Raw genomic sequence first — 16,390 nt, forward strand, 5'->3', positions numbered from 1 at the left:
GGCCTTGACGCAGATACAATTTACACAACAGAATTGCAGGGTCAAAAGCAACTTGGGTTAATAATTTGGTCCCCTTCAAATGTAGTTACCTTGTCCCAGTTGAGAGGAACGAGAGTAGCAAAATATCTAGCTGCTGATAGTAAAGCGAATTGTTTAAGAATTCTGCTAATTGTAAAGCACAAAATGACCTGTAACTATTTATGGTCCTCTAGGCGATATGCATTTCCAATCTATCCCAAATATATTTACGTGTATACAGCATGTATACCCCTAACCTAATTTGATAAGCGTCTTCAAAATAACACGAGCACGGGGAGACGAGTGAACTGTTAAAACGAAATAAATCAACACATCTTGTATCTCATAACATTTTATAAATTGTGTATCACGGTTGAGATGTTTTCATGGTCAAAACTCTACGGTGTCCTTTTGAGTAAAGACTTTTTGAAACAAACAAACAAACGAAGTTGTTTGACCTTCAAAGCCGGAGATTGTGTATTTATAAAGTGGCCCAGCTGCAAATCAAGATGCTCTGCTATAGCTGAGACAAAGTCGCCACTTAAGACGACCATCGCAAAACAGCTGTGTCACAACCATTAAATTGCTCCCTCTGTGTTACCCTTCACTTCCAATCAGTTATATATTCGCATCCTAATTGCATTAAGGTCATGTGTTTTTTCCCCACATATTTACAACATTTTTTTTTTTGTTCAAGCAAATCTCTGGCCTCACCCATTCATCGCATCTCCATATTAACTTGGGAGAGGTCCTGTGTTTTTTACATGAAGGAGTCGAGTATTGCATCTTGCAGAGGAAGAGACTTTTTTTTTACCCTCCTGAACCTTGAGGGGGCTTTTTAGATTTTGGTCAACTTGCAGTTTCTGAAAAACATCTGAATCCTTTTATAACCCTCCCCAGCTGTGTCTGCGAGTGTGTGTGTGTGTGTGTGTGTGAGAGAGAGAGAGAGAGAGAGAGAGAGAGAGAGAGAGAGAGAGAGAGAGAGAGAGAGAGAGAGAGAGAGAATCTGTTGCTTCGCTCTCCAAAAAGGAAGAAAAAAGACAGAAAAAAGAAAGGAAGTTAAAAACAGCATTTGGATTTGTCTGTTATTATTATTATTATTATTATTATTATTATTATTATTATTATTATTATTATTATTATTATTATTATTATTATTTAGGAATGAACGCTGAGACGTGCGTTTCTTACTGTGATATGACAGCCATGGATTCATATTATAGCACACCGCAAGGTAGAGATCACCAAACAAATCCGTTTAGGACATTCCAGCCCGGTGACACCAAGTACAGCCCCACTTTCCTGACCAACAAAGGTCAGGCATATGGGGAAAAGTCGCGGAGCCCGTTCCAACAGGAATGCCAGTCATTGGATGCCAGTTCTGGGGAAGGCACCTTTAACAAATACCACCTCTTCATGCAGAGGTCCTCTTGTAAAACTCCCCCAGAAGGAAGCAAACTCCACCAAGACAGCAGCCACAACGGAGCGCTTATCTCCTGTTATGGTGAGTAGCAGTGTTTAAAGTTTGCACTTCAGTTTTTTGGGGGCTTATTGTTTCTAAAACCAGATGGAAAATGTTTTTGTTTCCACAGGTGAGTACAGTATATTTAATTTCGTCATTAAGCGCAAACATAGCAATGAGTACTCGGGATTGTAGTCTTTGCTTACTGATAGAAGGGGCTTGTCTCTGTAATAATGTGTTTTGAATTTAAATAGTGCATGGTTATCTTTAAATATTAAGTCGCCGATGTCAAGTACTGACTCGCTATAAATGATCTGTGAGCACCTGACTAATGCAACTGTATACATTCAAGTACTATCTGGACAAGGTATATGGATCTCAAACTCAGGGTTTTGGGTAGGGAAGATAGACCCCAGCAGTTCTAACATCACCCGTCAAATGCATATCCAAAACGGCAGTATGTGCCTATAGCAATGAAAACGGGTTCGGATTGGAACAATGTTGCACAGGAAAAATGTAACCCAGCAAAAAAAAACATTTACTTATCAGTCATAAAAAGATAATTAAACAACGTCTATTAAATTTAAAACAATAGGTTAAGATCGATTTATAGACATATTTTGTGTTCTAATAATAATAATAATAATAATAATAATAATAATAATAATAATAATAATAATAATAATAATAATAATAATAATAATGACAGTTGGACAATATCTCTGATTGAAACAGATTTCCTAATTTCCCATCTTTAAATGTTCCGCCTCTTTCCTATAATACATTTTCAAAACAAACGTGGTGCACTTCACAACTTATTACCAATATAATTATAACTAAAGCTGCCCTAATAACACAAGTAAGAAAGGGACATCATGTCTATTACATTTTCCCTTTAACGATTTGAATTAAATTATTTAATGTGATAATCTACATCACAATCCTTAATATTTGGAGTTGAAACTTTGAACAATTGAATTAGCGGCTTGCTGAGAACTCTAATAAATATAGCTGTTCACTACCATTTTTCTCCTATCCACTTTCTCCACGTATGTACATATTTTCGTAATTCTTGACAGCGTTTATTGTGGGGACCCTAAAAAAAAAAAACAGTAAGAAGTCAGTTTCAATTTCAGTTATTTTTCTTTTGCTTTATTTTACGCACCTTCGTCTCCCCTCATTCAGTTAATGATGAGGTGTTTGATGGTACACTGGGTTTTCTAAGTAAATGTAAAAAGCTGAAAGTGGCTCCCGGTTTGGAGGGCCCGGGGTTATGTTAACAAGCCATCGATCACTGGGGCACTTGCAGTATTCAGCCCCCAGAAAGCACAATACTGACGCGCATTATGCGCATACAGATTATGAGTAGGTACTACTTAGGCCCTATAGACAGTAGCCCACTTTATCCTAATCTTTAATGATACACATTTGGTCAGATTTCAAATTGTTGTGTAAATTCCAGTGCTTGTATTGTCACCTTCTCCAAAGTCATTTTGTATGGCGTTAAAGATTGGTTTCAACAATCAAATATGATTTGGTTTCATTTTTTAATTTAAAAACACGACATACTGACAAGACAGAAAGAAAGATAGAAAGAAAGAAAGAAACCTGCTGTCTACAATAACAATACAGTTTTTTTTTTACCCACCAAAAATCTTCCTAGATCAAACGACTCCTTTACAATCTTGTTTCAATCATAGGGATTCCATTAGGGATTCAATTTTTACACAAACTTGCTAATGGTTAGTTTAACACACATAGCAGTCTGGTGAGCTATTAAACAAATAATCTAAACCTTCTGTTAAATTGCTGACACCAAAACCCTGTGATCATCATTTCATATTATTACAATTATGAATATTAATAAGAGAATATTAATACCGTGTTTGGAGATTCGGATTCGCGTATAGAACGGTCTACATCTGAGCGAGGGAATAATAATAATAATAATAATAATAATAATAATAATAATAATAATAATAATAATAATAATAATAATAATAATCAAAAATGAAAGGTATTACATATTTTTATAAAGAAAATGAGCAGTACAAAATAGAAAACGATAAAGCCGTGAACCCATGTAGTGTTTTGTGTATATCAATATATTATCCAGTGTTCCACCAATAATTCAGATTTTCTGTTAACTAAACACCTCTGTTTTGCTAGTGTCTTTGAAAAGAATAACGCAAAATAATGAAATCTTTCATGAAAGCTGGAAAATCCATTTATACAGCAATAAATTTCACTTCAACTCCCACAAAATCAAGAGCTTACCCAGACATTAGCTGTAACAAATTCGGTGCAAAACCGCAGACAGCACGAAAAGAGCACAAAAATGTTCCAAAAACATTAGCAGACGACTAAAAATGGTAGGAAAACTATGAGAGGAAAATATATGTTAGTAAGATGTGGTGTTATCCTGGCCTGCTAGCGCATAGGGCCTACAAAATGTTTACAGTGATACGCCACAGTATCACATATAACAAGAGGGACTGCGTGTCGATTAACCCATTAATGGTATTTAAATTCAATAGCCAGGGGCTCATTTTATACCAATACGATGTCTTAACAGGTTTGTACGACGTCGGGAGCATAATATACTACAGAGGTAGCGTTTCTATATAACGTTGCTCACACTATTTGATCGTATTTCCCTCATTGAACTTTGAGAAACATGCCTGCTCTAATTTATGCTGCATATTTAAGACATAGGCTAAGACAATTAGAGCGACTGAGGTCATTGGAAGATGTGGGCGCAGTATCTTATTTTTGACATGGTTTCTTATTTGTTTTTATTATTATGTATTTATATTGTTATTATTATAATTATGCAGCCCATTGTTATTTTGTAATGTTTACTGTGTCTTGATACTGTAGACTTCTTTTTGTTTTAACCACGTTAAAGCGCTTTGAGATACTGTAGTATGAAAGGCGCTATATAAATAAATACAATTGAAAATGTAAATCGATCAAGAAATTACAGCGATCCTCTCTTCTGCTGAGAGTGTGTGGGTGAGAGGGCCGCTGCCTGTTTGTTTATCTTATTTGCAATTTTCAGTCCTTTTAATGTTACACTGTTGTGAATTAAAAATAAATAAATAAATAAAGCGTCCTTATTAATTTGGACGTCTTCTCGCAGTAGGCCTGTCTGTAAGCTCGCTCTGCTTTGGTTGTTTCGGCAGATGCCTTTAGTGATTTTCCTGTCCGGTTTGTCTCCTAACACTCTTTTCCACTGTATTTAATGTATTATGCTTTTTATTTATTTATTTATTTTTACTGTATATCATGTATTATGCATTTATTTGTATTTAAAGTATTATGGATGTTCTTGTTGTTATTGCATCTTGTAAAGCGCTTTGTGATGGTGGTCCACTATGAAAGGCGCTATATAAAATAAAGATTGATTGATGGATTGATTGATAACACAACCCACAATTCCCCTTAATAATTAGGCTCATTATATGTAGTTTTTTTTTATGGGTCACATGTTGCATAACTATTTAGTTAAATATTCGATTAGACTTGTTAACTACTTATTAGTAACAGAATGCTGTGTTTATGGCGTAGGTCCAAAACATGTATACTTTACATAGGAATAGATACAGTTACATATACAGCATAAATTAGATAGAAAATGGGGTGTTAGGTCACATAAACCTATAGTCATATGACTAATGATGACGCAAATGTGATTTCCAAGACCATTGAAAACACATACCTTGTTTTGCGTGGTTCATGTATTTTCAGACATGGCTAGTCTACCTGTCACATTGAAACACGGCACCACGATTCGACTCGAATATAGAAACAGATGATAACTGATGGAAATTGCAGGCGATAACTGGTCGAAATATTGATCTTACAATCTCACAATATAGAACCGAACACCTCATTGAAGGCTTATTATTCGTCGGATCCTCTTCTGCAATGCATATATTTAGTTGTGGCATGTTTATTATTATTTTTTTTTATAAAACAGAAATGACACTGTAAATGAAGTGTTTAAAATTAAACCTAAATCTTATACAACAGATGTAAAATACATTACAGTATTTATATATAGTGAAACAATTAAAATGAACACCACAATATGTATACACTTTCTAAAATCTAAAACATTTTATTTTAGGTTTGTATAATAAACACATGCGTGCATTACATGCTGAATAATTTTCTTTAACGGTACATTGACTCACGAAATACACTTCTATTGTAAGCAAGAGACGCATCGAAATTCTACGATATCGTAACTATATAGGGCTACCATAATTTTTTTTTTTAAATATATATTTAGTTGGAACAAACCAAAACTCATTTATTTTACCTATTGCTTTACAAAACCATTGTGCTTCTATAACATTTCTCTTAAATGCTAGTGTGATTGCTGCCTTCCTATAGCAGCCTATAATATTTTTATTTGACTAGTAAAACATTTATTAAATCAAATATTACATGCCCTTGGTGTGTTTTTCTTTTTTCTTTTTAAGTAATAACAGTACTATTTGATTTAAATCTCATCGCACATATGTTTTAACAAATTCTTAAATGATAGACACAGCGCAAAAACGGTATAGCCTTGAATAAAACAAATAAGTGATATTTCAAAGGTAGCATTTATCCTTAATGTTGTGGCAGTAGTTTTATTGCAAAGCATTAGCTTATTATATTTTAAAATAGTCTGAAATGCATCCATAACAATATGCTTTATTTTGAATGGATGCTCCCACCTCACGTGAACGTCTACTGACACCTACTTACCTTGCAAAACGATTAAATGGTATTTAATTTAATATAATACTGTATAGCTATTCTGGGCCCTTCAAATATTTTTAGAACAATAACGATTAAAAAGTGTGTGTGTATGTATGTATGTATGTATGCATGCATGCATGCATGTGTGTATGTATGTATGTATATGTATGTATGTGTGCTTATAAAAATGATTTCCAGAAATGGCTATAAAACACCTTTCACACGACCGCGACTATATATTTCACAAAAGAACAAACTGAATTTGTTTTCTTTTGTACAGATCTGTAATCTGGAGGCAATATGCTATGGCTGCGCAGAAGCCCTGCGATTCCAGGTTTTGAAGTTTGGTTTGCAAAACAATGTTTCTCCCATTTGTTCCACATGTATAAATGAACGTTTAAAAAGAAAGTTTAAGCTCAAAAAACATCTGGCTTGGAAATAACATCTACCATGTGTTATACAGGGCCAGGATCCCAGTATATTAACCTCAACTCCAAGGGGACTTTTAAATATTTTATTAGCAGTACAAATGGTGTGCATTTTTACATAATAATAATAATAATAATAATAATAATAATAATAATAATAATAATAATAATAATAATGAAGTCGCCAAAATAGTATCTATTAATAAAGTTATATGTTGTCAAATACATTGTTTTACCAAATAGGTATATATATATATATATATATATATATATATATATATATATATATATATATATATATATATATATAAGCAATTATACTTCTTTCTTTTTCGACTGCTCTGCATAAGACATCGAAGTCGTGATTATAGACATACACGGCGCATTAAACAGTGGGTCGAGATAAGAATTTTGTTGTGATGCCCGTTGCCAATAGGACCATAATCGAGTAAAATAACTGCACGGTGTTGATTTGACAGAGATGAATGGGTTCGGCTTCAGTCGCGTTTTATTTGTAAAAAGGATGTTCGTGAAGGATGGCCAGCATTAAGATTAGTCGTAAGAACAGGGAAAGGCATACGTGCCTGTACATTTCAATATAGATTTTGAAACAACGTTTTATATTCTCTAGAATGGGCCAGTCCAAAAATGTATATTCAGTGGCATAACCATGTGTCGAAACGCCTAATGGCAAAACTGCGAATGGACATGAAGAGCTTGTCTTGAACAGGTTCAGGTAGAATAACTTGTCATAAAACTGGAAAAGTTCCTCACAGAAATCAAACAATTTAACTCCATCTTGTTGTATATTTAAAGCAACAACATAGCCTTCGTTACACATCATATATTCTTCCTCTCCAACATAGTGACATCTTAAGTTATTCTCGTGTTTTCATCAAGTTGTATCCTTCAACAATATTCTCCGCAGGGTTCAAAACACCATGAATTAATTTAACAGAAATCTGGGAAGGTAAAACTGACTATGATGCACATTTTCAGTATGAAAAAAAAACGTGGGTTGGAACAACATAAAATGCTTTACCGCAAATGGACCAGCGCAGGGTTTAATTAAAGATGTAAATCAAGTATATGGTAATAATTCAATCAGCCCTTTTTCTCAACTTCATAAATTATTGTAATCAGTGACGTAACACACCAGTAGGCTACTATTTTTAAGACATCCGAGATTCGGGCTGTTATGCAGATGGTATTAAACAGTTTACAGTTTATGTTTTGTGCAGAATAAAACCTTAAAACATGATTATATATTTTCAGCAAAATATATTTTTAAAGCAATATTTATTAATTCATTAATTTTAGTATTTTCTTTCTTTCTTTAAACCCACTAAACCTATCTCCTATAAAATTATAAAACACAATCTTGCACCCATTTCGGGCGTATGCGTGGGGCAATAAACGTCGTTTACAGTGAAGTAACTTTCTTTTGACATGTTAGTTGAGGAATCAGGACGCTGAAGCTTTAGAACTCTTTCTCCAAGCTGATTTGCCAGTTTTAATAATGGGCTCCCCGGGAGGTGGTGACGTGATTTTTGGCAGCTCTTTCTCCAAGCTGATTTGCCAGTTTTAATAATGGGCTCCCCGGGAGGCGGTGACGTGGTTTTGGCAGTAGTCCTCTTTCTCGTTAAAGGACCACCAGATATTTTTTATTAAAATACTAGGAAACACTTTAGCGCCGCACCAACTCGCCTGAATTAATTACTCTCCTCAACGACTCCTCCTTAGGTGCAGAAGGCTGAAGCGTTTTGGAGGTCTTTAGAACACGAGGAGCAGGCTATTATTTTATTGGTTTTAGTAAATACGGCGATTCAATCGAGGTATGTACTACAGTATTTTCTTACAGGTGACTTCAGGTCAATAGCATCAACATTACGATTAATGTGTTTAAGACTTGATATGTCTAATCGGGAGGAGGGGAATAAGAAACTGACAGAAGGCAGTGATAGAGAGGGAGTGAGGGGACGTACAAGGGGATATGTGTGTGTGAGAGAAGGCAGAGAGACTATTTGGAAGAGAATAGTCGTGTTTTTCAAATGGAATAATGTCATGGTTCTCTCACTGGCACGCTTATTTTGTTCAGGTTCTATTGGAACCCTCCCCCCCCCAAACCATATGAGAGTAAATTACCTTCCTAACTTATATACCACTGCACAGCATGTATTGTAAATGTAATAGGCACAATATGCTCCAGGCAATTATAAAATATGTTACTGTACTTTATGTAATTTTAGAAATTCTCTACTGTAATAAATCTGTTTTTTGGGCCTCTTGGTGAAAGTTTCTTTTGTTTTGTCCCAGCATTCTTTATAATTAAACTACCCAGAAATTGTAGTGTTCCATATTATTTCACATTTGTTATGTATGCTGAATGTGTTTTTATGGTGGCGGTTTCAGTTATAAAACTATAAAATGAATGGACATGAAAGCAAAAGCAAACTCACAAACTCTGTGTTGACAACTGTTTTCCAGTAGAATTTGTCTTCCAATCATTTACAAAAGTCCAGTAATATGAAGCATACTGTACAACAAGACGAAGCTACAGTATACGTACGTTGTATCTATACTTTGCAATAACAGAATGTAACAAAAAAAAAAAAGTTAATTCTGAACTATTGTACACTACTCAAATATTTCCCACATAGTATGCCTTTTACACTTTTCATTCATGGAGCAATATCTTGGCTTAGACTTTCGATTTGCTCTTGAGCCTTTAACGAATACAACATTTAGTAAAATGTCTGTAAACGTTTGAAAGCAGCAAATTGATATCCCCCTTACGCCAACATGCTGAAGGTACGGTTTTAAAGATTTGCAACAGGGTGCTCTGCAAGGGGAATACTTTTATTTACAGCATATTTTTTGCTTCAGTTGTCTTTTTGGTGTGGTTGGCTAAGGTAAGAATGCACACCGATGGTTATTTATTATTTTTATGTTTGCCTTGTGTTTTACAAATACAGATTTTATTTATCATAGGTTACTGTGAAGCATATATATACATACATAAACCATGACGATAACCACACCATCACATGTATGCATACATGTTTTTATACCAGAAACTATTCTGTAACTATTCTATGTATAAATCATAAATAAGGCTTTACTTTTTTCAAATTTCAGCATGTGTGTTAGCCAATGGCATAATCGATGACATCAGATATGCAACTTTCATGTTACTGTCAAGGTTCAGTTACATGACAGTTTTGGCAAGATGGATTCCGCAGAGAGGGCTGAATTTTAAGAGACAACTATGATTTAAACTAAACAGTGCAGCTTTCTGACAATTTTAAAACAGCAGTCAATAGATACTGTATTGTATTTGCAACTTTTGGCATACACTTTCCCAATTTCTGCTGCAAAGAGTATCATTTAAATACAAGCTACGGATGTGGGTGATTATTGCACAATAATAAAATGTCTTTGCATGATAATTATGACAATGCGGGGACAATAGAAGTGGGTGTTTAGTGCATTTTGAGAACCAGCCACTATAGCATTGTACAAAATAATTTAAACAATACAAGTTCGATACTGATTAACAGACATTATTGGCTATTCACTAGATTCATATTGTTGTGCTAATTTGCATTTCAATATTGTTTTGTTTGGAACAAAAAAAGAGAGTTTTGAATACAATGTAAAAATTCTACATTCCAGATAGTGAGTCACCTGGAAGTGAGCTCCTAAGTGAAGGAGCACAACAAATACCCTCTCTTGCCTTTTGATGGCATTAACAAAGGACCATTATTGGCAGATCTTGGGCTGTTTTGTAAGGAATAAGTACTTTTAATAGGCTAGACCAAAACCATGGCTAGCCTTATTAATAAGAAGCCACATTTCAAAATCAATACAGTGCTTCACAGGACTGCAGCGTTTTGAACAAGCCACAACTTATTCAGTGAGGCAAATAGGGAATTACAATAATCAACCCTTGAGTTTACAAAACGCGTGAACCAGTGTCTAAGCGTCAGCTCGGGACAGCATTGTCCTCAACCTAGCTATATTTCTCAGGTAACAAAAAGAAATCTCACTAATTGCATTAATTAACATGTTTGTTGTATTACCAAGCTTTGTTTGCAAAAGTTGATTTTTATTTAAAAGGAGTATCCTGAAACCCTCATTGTTCATAGCCTTTCATGAAGAATTTGTAAATATATTTACAGGAGCACTGATTTAAAAGGAATTGCATACTGTCCTTTTCTGCCTGCATAATTGTGTTAACATTAGATAGCAATAGGAAACACTATTATTGAATTGGGAAAGGCAAACTGAAAAAAAACACACCCCCCACCATATGAGGACACATACATGTTTCAGTTTTAATTGAACTGGAAAGGTTAGCTCACAGTTTGAGCAGCAGTCTTCATAGATTCAGCTCAAAGTAGAAACACGTTTTGCCATTTATTGAAATATGTTTAAGTGTCTTATACACATTGCTTTGAACAGTACAGGTATTCACAGTTTTAAAAAACAGATTATATAAGCTATTCAAATATAAGTACTGTATGTATGCATTGTTTGAATGCATGTACGTATGTAACAAAAGTATGTTCAGATATATGTATGTACGATATGTATGTGTGTATTTATGTACAGTGTGGACAAATACATGTATGTATGTGTGTGTCTGTGTGTCTGTCTGTCTGTATGCATGTAGGTATGGAAGGCTTTTAAAAGAAATCCACATAACTAAGCAAACCAACTTTGTTTGCACACAGTTACCATAGTTTATGTTATACTTTTTAAAAGCTAGCAGTGTCACAACTAAAATGTAATCCTGGGGTCAGCTTCTTGTAGCATATGTGATACTCTGTGAGACCTAGGTGTAATATTGAGATCATGACTTTCATACATACTTCCTTTGATTGTACTTCTGTGCTTGCAAAGACAGATTGTTAGATGAATAGAAAGGTGGATAGACAGTGCCGCTGCAATTATTTTCCAGATCCTTGTCTTTAATGCTTGCTTGGAATTTCTTTGAGTTATTACCTAAATGTTCTCTCAGTGAGAAGGCAGGGATTCCTGGGCTGAGGAGGTATTCTCTTCATTTCCCTGACTCTGCTTGTCTTCATCCCAGTACTAAATCATTAGATTCACTGTGTATTTTCTCCAGTATACACTCCACATTCCTGGTCTCACAGGTACAAAATGAAAGGATTGCTATAATTCTTTTCCCCTCCTATACTAACACAGAGGTATACTGATTGCTACCCCAATATAGCACACATAATGATGAGTTTTTAACCTGTGTAATGTGCACACGTGCAGTGGAGTACCTGTGAGCAGATGAGTGCGGTACTGACGCAAACAGCACACCGCACTAAAAGTTCCAGAGTTAACAAATTAATTCCAGTAAATCATACCTAACATAGTTACTTCATAGGCCACATATAAACTATATTTAACATCATTTAATCAACGAAACTACAAATTGATATCGCAAAAGTCTACCAAAAGCCATAATAGTAGTACAGTATTTCATGTTAGATTTCGAAATGTTACATTTTTTAAAATTTTTTCCGTTTTTCATTAATTATATGGAAAACTACAAAGTGGTATGTAATTCAATATATTAACGTAACACTATTTAGCAGGTTTCATTTGACTTTATAAAGCATTTAGTTAATTCTATAGGGTCATGCAAAACTTTTGGACATAGCTGTACAAACTTAAAAAGAAAAACATTCTTAAAAAGAATTAGAAATTCTTACAAATGTACCCTGGGCCTTGAATTTAGTCATCTCTAGGCTTCTATAGTGTTACTCCAGAACCTCTTTGAGTTTTGGGTGTGCTGGTAAAGGTGGTGGTTGTTTAAGATTTAGGGTCTTGAATCTTTTCCTAATAATTTTCATACAGTAAACACAGACATACTGTACACACATTTAAGATTTCTGTGGCGTTTAACTGTATCTTTCTAAATACAAAAATGTTTTAATGTGAAGCTAATTAGAAATGCTTGTATAAAACAAAGCTACAAAATTAACAGCCCACGAGTATAGTGCTCTTCAGCTCTGAGCTGCACATCTGGAGCACAGAGCCGAAACCTTGCCCAAGCCACATGTGAAGTGAGTCAGTCCCTGCGCAATCCCCAAAGGACAGGGGGTCAACGTTTGAAAATCCAGCCCAGTTTGCAGCCTCTCCTCAAACACAGCCCTGTGTCTTCATCAAGCCTGCCAGTACAATCCTTTGTTTGGTCCAGTCTAGACTTCCTGCAGGTAGATGGTTTGGCTGTAGAAATAACAGGAGTTTTGTTTGGGCTTTCTAGCTCATCATTTCTGATTTCAATTATTTTTAATTAAGTTAAATATCAATTTTCTGCTAAATGTTTTTCACAAGATATAATAAATATTTTTCTTTAATTATTACCCCCCCACACCTTACTACAAAAAAGAAGTACATACAATTGTAAAGTTAAATGACATACAATATGTAATCTGCACAAAAAAATACAAAAAAAAATGCACAATCCTCTTTGAATTAAGGTGTTTGAGGCCCTACTCTGTGTCTTCAAGTGTGGATTTGCTTGTGCGTGTGTATATGCGAGTGTCTGCATGTCTGCCTGAATGTGCGTGTATAAGCATGCTGAACCAAGCAGCAGAACTCATTAAAAAAATTTATGTTCCGAAACTGTAATCCTGACATCAACTCTTTTCTATGAAGTCTATGATGATTCTCATGTTCCAGGAGACCAATAGTTTTATTTTACAGTGCATTTTCTCATGATTGCTGCCAATTCCCCCAAAGCACCAGCTCTGCTGGTAACTGTGCAGAACATTTCCAGAGCTTTGTTACATTTACATTCAGGAGATCTGTAATACAATAACCTTGTGTGATTAAATCCTTCAAAACAGCATGGCTTGTTTGTTAGATGTGAGCACAGGGAACCAGGGTATCCAGATCCCAATTAACTGCTTACTGATTGTGTTACTCTGAAGCAAACTCTAAAGCCATGATAGCAGTGCAATGGCAAAGCAATGTTCGAAGGGGGAATGCAAGGGAAGCTGCAATGGTACTGGTAATATCACATTAACCAGTAAAGACAGGGAACCTATCGCAGTAGCGTGGTATCATATCAGTCCTAGTGTGCTTCCATATCAGGGCCCAGTGCTATTTAAGAAACCCATAAAATAATTGGTACAGTACAACATCCCTTACTTATTCTAAGTCAGTTGGAAGAATTTAATTATATCATGTAGGCAGTGCAGGGATGCTGCAGTCTTAGTTATAGTCAGAATGTGAGAAATTGGATTCTGAACAAACTACACTATCTAGCAAGGAGTACTGTGGGTATACTGTATTTGTCAATTTTTGTAAGATACATCCTTCCAGGGTACAGGCCATTTGCTTTTGACAAAAAAAAAAAAAAAAAAAAAAAAAACAACAACAACACTGACACTGAATTGCACCACCTGTAGTGACTGGAGTGCTATTACTGGAGCAAACACAGTGTACAATATCAGGTAGACCCTTACAAGTTGTAGTTATAGATTCTAGCAGTGTTTACTGTAGTTTATGTATCGTAAAAAAAAATAAAAAACTAAACAGGCCTGTTTCCCTGTGGTGCTGCATAACCCAAGAAATCAAATCAAATCAAATAAAAATCAAATCAAAGAGGTTTGGTTGGGTTAAGGCATAATTACTTTGGTTCCGTTATTTTCTGTACCTCAAGCATGACATTTTGAAGGCTTTCGGGCAGTGCAGTAACAATCCAAAGGCTTATTTACAAAGACAGTAGGGTAACAGACATATATTCAAGTGCTCTGGTTTACCATGTCATTTACAGAGTCATCCTGCCCTGGAGTTGATGAAGACGCTTATTTTGATAATGAGACACAAAGTGAGCAGGCATGGCTGGTTTCCATGATGTGCACAGTGGGTTCAAAGCAGAATACAGGCCCTGGAGACTTGGGGTTTATTTTTCCTTGGGAGGTTCTTGGGTGTTCCGCCACCAGTTTGGTTTCTATCTCCTAAAGTTCTGAAGAGCCTTTTCAGTCTTTTATAGCAGAGTATTACTTACAGGCGAGCTGCTTTATTCAATTTTAACAACTGGTTTACTAACATGTTGACAAATGTTGCTTATTTTGTGTGAATGCATAGTTAATATACAGTATATAATTCATAAACTAATACAAATGTGTGATAATAAAAGCTGGCAGCTTGTCAGAGCCTAATCTATTAAAACCACTCATATATTATCTGCAAGTATTTGACTTAACTTTTACTATATGATTTAATTAATTCAGCAGTTCCAGTGACTCACATTCAAGGCTTGCATCCAATGAACTTCCATGCTCCATAATTCACACTCAAATGCACTGATTCCCATTTGTTTAGCAAATAGAAATTCACGTCACCATCACTAAAAACTCACTTATAAGGACATGAATCTGCAATGCCATGAAATCTCTATTTATTTCATGGCATTAGAGATTCACGTCACTATAAGTCCTTCAGTTTGGCTAGGAATGTTTCTTCCACAGCATAAGCTCAAAGCAGTAAAATGACATTGTAATTTTTTTTTTCTGGTTTGGGAAGGAATTGTATTTCTTCAGTAACTGTGAAGCTGTGTGAATATTAAAAATAAATATGTTGAGCCCAAAAAGTAAACAGCGTCAAGTCTGTTGAAAACACACTGCTCAGAGCGTCAGGGACCACAGAAAGGCCTGAGTGACGAGTGAGAAGTTATTTATCAGGAGTGGATTTTTAAAGGGAACAGTCTCATAGTTTCCCCTCACCTACATTCTTTCAAGGCCTTTCCGCTTTGTACTGTCATCATTGAGTACATCTTAAATCAAACTGGTAAGGTTATAGCCATGACTTGGGACTAACAGTTATAGCACACGCATGGTATGTGTGTGGAGATCATTCACTGCTTAAGGAGAGCTGTTCTTACCTCAACACCGAGAGGTGAATTGTTGTACTGTATTTGCTGTAGTATTAAAGAATATCTTGTGGTACCGTACTTGCTTTTGCTGTCTCCTGTTCACTATGTAGTATTGCAAACAACACAGTGGTGTGTGCAGTGCATGTAATGATCTCATTGTATATGTTCTTAATCACCATTTATTATTGTTTTTGCATTCATCAGCATAGATGTGTCTAACTTGTGTGGGAACCCAGAGCAAGCTAGAATTTGTATAAGGAGCCAGTATAAACTGACCACCTGGGGTGGGCACTGGTAATTCTCCCACCACAAATCAATGACAATCTGTGCAGGAAGAAATCGGTGGAACACACCCCTAGTGGTAATTTTTATATTAACACAAATTCAATCATGCTCAGGTTTGCTCGGAGACAGTAAAATATGCTGGTGACTTTATTAAACACTATACATGATGATACGTACACACATATAAATAAATTCAGAAGGATATAAAATAATAGTTAATAACATGAACAGCATGCTATGTGACAGGTTTTTAGATATGATCCAAACTGGAGCAATTGCTTTTTGAATGTAGCTCATTGATCGGTAGCACTCCAAAATCATATCCAATAATACACTCCCCAAGAAACTAGCTTCCCCAGGCCCATCATCGGAGGGTCAGAGGGTGTACTCTGACTCGCTCTGGAGACGGACAGGAACTCTAATTTATTGTGTCTCTTTTATTCGTTTGCTGCCGACCCCTCAATCCCTCTCCATAAAAGCACTAAGGACGTCCTGCAGATTTACAACCAGTGAAATTTCACTTTGATGCTTTTCCCTATT

General features: G+C 35.4%; 1 protein-coding gene across 1 annotated transcript in view; it reads left to right on the forward strand.

The window, feature by feature from the left end:
- The first annotated feature begins 822 nt into the window (after positions 1-822).
- The window catches only part of LOC117434862 (homeobox protein aristaless-like 4), a 41,248-nt gene continuing 25,680 nt past the window's right edge, over positions 823-16,390 (forward strand). Inside the window, exon 1 of the mRNA XM_034057533.3 lies at positions 823-1,522. Within this exon, the coding sequence (XP_033913424.1) occupies positions 1,183-1,522 (340 nt within the window). The 5' untranslated portion in view covers positions 823-1,182. The remainder of the gene's footprint in view (positions 1,523-16,390) is intronic.

This window comes from Acipenser ruthenus, chromosome 28, assembly GCF_902713425.1.
Source record: "Acipenser ruthenus chromosome 28, fAciRut3.2 maternal haplotype, whole genome shotgun sequence".
In the NCBI taxonomy this organism is placed as follows: domain Eukaryota; kingdom Metazoa; phylum Chordata; class Actinopteri; order Acipenseriformes; family Acipenseridae; genus Acipenser; species Acipenser ruthenus.